The sequence below is a fragment of the Priapulus caudatus genome, unplaced genomic scaffold (assembly GCF_000485595.1).
Source record: "Priapulus caudatus unplaced genomic scaffold, Priapulus_caudatus-5.0.1 Scaffold2006, whole genome shotgun sequence".
In the NCBI taxonomy this organism is placed as follows: domain Eukaryota; kingdom Metazoa; phylum Priapulida; class Priapulimorpha; order Priapulimorphida; family Priapulidae; genus Priapulus; species Priapulus caudatus.
In genome coordinates this window covers 12,375-18,137 of record NW_014579067.1, presented here as the reverse complement: position 1 = coordinate 18,137, position 5,763 = coordinate 12,375, and the positions used below count along the sequence as shown (strand labels likewise).

Genomic DNA, 5,763 nt, shown 5'->3' with positions numbered 1-5,763 from the left:
ATTAGCCCTCGTCTGTAACGTGCAAAAATTGGTAAATATACGCAACTTGTTTCGGGTGGCGAGCACGTCGCGGGTGTCCATGGCGCGCGTTTCAAATTTCGTAGCGTTGAGTGTAAAATAATTATAACAATATATTAGGGTATCTGTAACAAATACGTGTGGGTATAGACGATTGTTATACAGTAAGTATAGTTTGGTATGGCAAGTAAAATACTAGAGGCTACTGTCCCTTTAAACTAACCGCTGCCTTTCTTAAAATGATGTTAGCGATACAGTGGCGCCACTGTACGGTCGCCTGTATAGATCAAAGATCGTATAGTGCCGGATCGTTGGTATATAGATGCACTGGATGAGTTACATTATTATATTGCCAAATGCACGCATTTAAATCAGCTACGCCAAAAGCTCACATTAATAACTGATGGACCGAAAACCCATATATGTGTGAAATTTATGAATTTAAAGAGTAAAAAGTGTGGCTGGTTATGACGATTCGTAAAACAGATGAACGTCTTTCCCTAGTTGTAGTCAACATGGCGTCTTACATACTGAGGTCGTTGAAACCTGTAGCATCAAATACGCTTGCAAAGCACGCACGGGTAATAGTATAAACCGGTCACTTATTAAAATGTCATGGTTGAATATGTAGAAACATAATATTAACTCTATACGGGCCTATCTTAACAGGATATGACTTAGGGTTGGTGACATTGAGTTTTGAAGTTGCCCTCTGTGAAAATGAGTGCAGGACAGTGCCTAGCTCCAAGAAACGGTATTGCTAGGGTTAGAATACCGTTTCAAACATTGGCTGCAGCTAAACACGTAGTTGTCTTATTTGCCAAGTATCGCCAAAGAACACTTCACATGTGATATACCAAATGAATCAGTATACATCCACCTTCTTGTAACCATCAGTGCGCTACGATGTGCTGGGTACTTACGGGGTTACAGCAACTTTTTGAGACGAATGCAACCAAATTTATGAATTTTCCACCATTTTTGCTATCATTCAGACTGTGACTAAAATCCGCAATGGATCGAACAAAGGAAATTAAACGATCTGCGTTCCTCATGTAAACCACCACTACATCCGAGAACATGTCATCTAAGGTTTTTACAAATGGCCAAGACATTTGTGAACATCGTTTCACTTGCTTTGGTGGGTAATTGCCGTGAGAGCCATCGTGCAGCTATTGTACTATTTCTGTAGTATTTGCTAGCGTGTCTTTTCCGTTTCGGGTTTTCCGTGCCTCGCTAAACATGGCGGGTAAAGCTGATTGGAAAGTTGATATGCTGTGAGAATTAGCAGATTATACCATGAATTAAGAGATACATTCTATTTTGGAGGAAGGACAACTGTGAGTTAACGTTCATATTTCAATCAAGGCAAGTCAAAGGTGGTAATAGAATAGTTTTATTTGAGATATACAGAGTTATTCATCTAGATCTGCAGAGGTGATAGGTTTTTTGTATGGAAGGGTGTCAGGCTGTATAGACAATCCGTCGCACAGCCTGGTCGGGCTAGACAGTGCCTAGCTCAGTAGCTGCATCACAGGCACTTGGAACGTCTGAATAAAAATAAAAAAAGGTAAATAACACGAAATGTTATTTACTACCAAAGTCTTAATGCTTTCTCTACTTCTATTCTCGCCTTAATCACCTGCTAAATGCCGCGTCACCCCCCCCCCCCCCCCCCCTCCCCCCCTAATGGTCATCTGCGCAACACAGCAAGTAACACCACACGCTTTAGCTCTAGTACTATAGCGTCGCGTAATTGACTGCGCAGGGTATAGAACATTTTCAGCGAGATTTTGCTGACGTCGCTACAGTTCTCAAGTTCCCACGAGTACAAATCGCTTTACAAAAAGCGCCAAGAGCGGCTTTTTAGACACTTTCTATCTACGTGGACATCTCACCTATCTTTTGAACACTTTCCACAATTTACACTATGTATTCTATGCCTTTAATAAGGCTTTATTCGTTACAAGTCAAGCACTTCTGGCTGTAACAGTTAAATGATTGTTGGGCTGCGAACGCGTACTTGTCACGGATGAGTAGTGGCAAAACACATGGCGCAGCGTATGGCACTCGCTGTATAACAAGTACCGGGTGACGATCACGGCGGTTCGCACGCCACGAATATTTCAAAGCTGACAGCCAGTATGCTGACTTGGAGGAATAAAACTATTAAAGGCTAATACATGGTGTAAGTTGTGGAAAGTGGTTCCAAAAAGATGAGGTGAGATGTCCACGTGGAATAGATAAGTGTTAAAAAGCCCGATCATTTTGCGTTTTGTAAAGCGATTTTTCGTGGGAACTTTGGGAACTGTTGCAGCAGCGAAATCTAGCTGAAAATGTTCTATAGCCCTGCGGCAGTCAATGTACGCGGGCTATAGTACTAGAGCTAACCGCACGCCCGCCCTGTGCACAAACAACAAATTGAACATGAATAAGAGAGCAGGTAGGAAAGCGTGATCGCAAAATTTGCTCGAGGCTCGCTTCATTTCACACCTTTACAGCACGAATACACATCCAACAGCTTTCATCTTGGTATACTACCAGTAGGTAGAGCAAAGCCTATCATAGATTTTAGATCTGTATTAGTAGTATCATAGATATATATGCTCTGAGCGCGAACGCAGGAGGGCACACTTGATTCGGTTGCCAGTGAGTTTATCAGAAGAATACCTGGCTACAGTACACGTCAGTTGAGCGCTGTCGCTCTGCGGCACTTGTTTAAATTTTGCTGGGGGAGACCCCCAGAACCTCCCTCTACCTCTCTCCCCCCGCGTCTGCCTGCAGAATCCACATTCGTGCCTACTGCACGTCTTTGAATCCATGTGCGTTTTTTCCCCAAACTGGCCATTACCGCCGTTGTCTAATTTTCCCTCAGAAGAAACCCTGCAATTTCATGCTGTTTTCACAGGTTAACATATATAAGTCTCCAAATTAGTCGAGTTTAGCTGTGTGTTGGGGCCGCTCACGACATGTGTAATTGACTCCAATTAGCAATCAGAGATGAAATGCCTAATTGCCAGATGTTGCTGTCTTACATTCCCGAGGAGAACTCTGCTGGTATCATATCAAATGTTTATATTTTGAATAGATAACCAAAAGATGGCGTCCGACTGCCACCGCGACCTACGATCAGTGTGTACTGAATGCGCCAGAGACTCGCATCACCACTCTTCCGAATGGACTACGAGTGGCAACGGAAGACTGTGACTCTCAGTCGTGTACTGTGAGTGTCTCGCTGTGTGGTGATTTCAGCAGACTAGCACTAGCAGTAGTACTTTTTTAAACTGAACCTCATGTGGTAACAGATTACAGAATTTTAGCAAGATCTTAGTAGCCTATATATATTCTAAACTAGGCTAATGGTATTAAGCGAAGACTCGTAAGTTCAGCTTGTAAAATTTTACTTGATAGGAATTTCAGTCAATTTTCTACACATAATGTGCAAGTTGATTCCTAAACATGTTGAGTTGCGTAGTGTGATTGACTTTGCTAAACTTGCTGTTAGCCAGATTACTATAACTACAGATCTCTGTTCAATTCCAGGTTGGGTTTTGGGTTGAATCTGGTAGCCGGTATGAAACGAACAGTACAAACGGAGTTGCTAACATGTTTGAACATCTAGTCTACAGGGTATGGTGACTTAGTACATGACTTATTTGTGTTTGCATTGTTGTAGTATATTCTGTTGTTAGTAAAATCCATTAACTGATAAAAACCTCGTGTAGCCAAATGAAATGATGTTATTTTATTTTTTTCAGTGACGTGAGAGTAACTTAATTTTTAATCACAGTTAGTTTCCATCTTTGTTTCTGTTCCACTCTATGTCTGGTTTATATTTTGGTGTAGATATATTTCCATCTTTTTAAAATCTCCAATTGTCATTTTTGGCATGCACTTGTGTTTACGCAGGGAATTTTGTGAGTATTGTGAGAATACAATTATATCAAAATTAATTTTATCAATTCCATGTTGCATAAGTACTTAAAGATGGCTGAAATGTACTTAGATTGTGTACCTAGCATTGCAAAGAAACACTTGAATTTCTCTGTAAGAAATAACAGTTTTTATTGTGTGATGTGTGTTGCAGGGAAGTAAGACACGGTCACAGTCCCTCCTAGTGAAGGAGATAGAAGGCATGGGTGCTCATCTCAACTCGTACATTGGCCGTGAGCACAGTGCTTTCTATGGAAAAGCTTCCTCCAAAGATATAGAAAAAGGTAAAATACATTGTGTACTCTTTCTTTGGCGAATAGTTGTATTTTTAAATTGTTTAGGCTTTTTTAAGGTTTGACTGCAAACCATATAGTTAATAGGTTCTTTGCTTATAAGCTCTCATCAACTCATTTATTAAGACTTGCAGATATTTACAGCACAAGTAGAAGTGCTACCAGTGATGTGAAAAATAACAGTTAAAATATTTCCTAATATTATTTCAAGTAAATATTAAAATAGAAATTAATTTAAGTAACATAATTTGAAGATCATTTCACTGTAAATAATTTGTAATGATAATGCTAAAGCTGTCGTTCAATAGTCGAGTTTGTTCAATAACTTACGTTGGCGATTGTTGTTGTTTAAAGTGCTGGACGTGATAGCAGACATTCTTCAGAACCCAAGTCTGGACAGTGCTGACATTGAAGCAGAAAGAGCAACCATCATGAGAGAAGTTAATGTATGTATGTAGTATTTCTTGAGATACTTCATCTGTCATCTTGATCAAAATGAAAAATATAATAATATTTTGTCATTGTACTATTAGAAGCAAACTATATATAGAATTGATTGTTTCCTAAACTAATTAGGTATATACCGCTTACTCTCTATAATCGCTCATACTGCTCATACTGCAGTGTCGTAACTGCACACAGCACACTGTACTGCAGTGTCGTAACTGCACACAGCACACTGTACTGCAGTGTCGTAACTGCACACAGTCACTGTACTGCAGTGTCATAACAGCACACATGGCTCATACTGCAGTGTCGTAACCAGAATTTTTGTTTACTACCATATTTAAAATGGTGATGTCCCAAATACATCAAAAGTAAAGGCGCATAGTATTAAGTCTTGCTTATTGGCAGATATATTACTAATTACATAATATTTCATTTTTATGTCATTTAAATGTTAGTTGTGATACTTATAATAATTTCTATTATCAATAGTTGTAACAGGCGCATATGCAACATTTTTAGGATACACTCAAGCTTAAGTTTCACAGTTTTTATGTTTCTTAAAGTTCACATGCATTGTTATATGGAGAAGTAAGCATTATAGAGGTGGCACTTAGTGTTAGCCATCCAATAAAAATTAAAATTAAAAATCAATAAAATTTTGCATAAAAGCTTGAGTGTATCCTTAACTGGCACATCACTTCTCCTGATCTATAAAAACCGGAATGGACAGCTGCAGTCAAAAATAAAACCTACTGTATCTGACTTACACGTGTAGTTCACTTGTATTAACCTTTATCGTACTTGTATTACAGGAGAGTGACACAGACATGCAGCAAGTTGTGCTTGACTATCTACATGCATCTGCATATCAGGGTACCCCATTAGCTAGGAGTATCTCTGGGCCAACTGAAAATATTAGGTTTGTATCATTTCTATTAGTGGGGTGGATATGAAATGGCTAGGCATTGGTTTCTGTGATTCATGCCATTGCTCATCCATGTGTGATTCAATTAATAATAGTAGTATTAATTTAAATGGGTTCAATTACTATGCTAATTTCTAAGGTTTG

At 39.2% G+C, this 5,763-nt stretch overlaps 1 protein-coding gene across 1 annotated transcript in view; it reads left to right on the top strand.

The window, feature by feature from the left end:
• The first annotated feature begins 395 nt into the window (after positions 1–395).
• The window catches only part of LOC106818067 (cytochrome b-c1 complex subunit 1, mitochondrial-like), a 15,361-nt gene continuing 9,993 nt past the window's right edge, over positions 396–5,763 (top strand). Inside the window, exons 1-6 of the mRNA XM_014822789.1 lie at positions 396–599; positions 3,107–3,241; positions 3,562–3,648; positions 4,106–4,235; positions 4,599–4,690; positions 5,507–5,613. Of these exons, the coding sequence (XP_014678275.1) occupies positions 486–599; positions 3,107–3,241; positions 3,562–3,648; positions 4,106–4,235; positions 4,599–4,690; positions 5,507–5,613 (665 nt within the window). The 5' untranslated portion in view covers positions 396–485. The remainder of the gene's footprint in view (positions 600–3,106; positions 3,242–3,561; positions 3,649–4,105; positions 4,236–4,598; positions 4,691–5,506; positions 5,614–5,763) is intronic.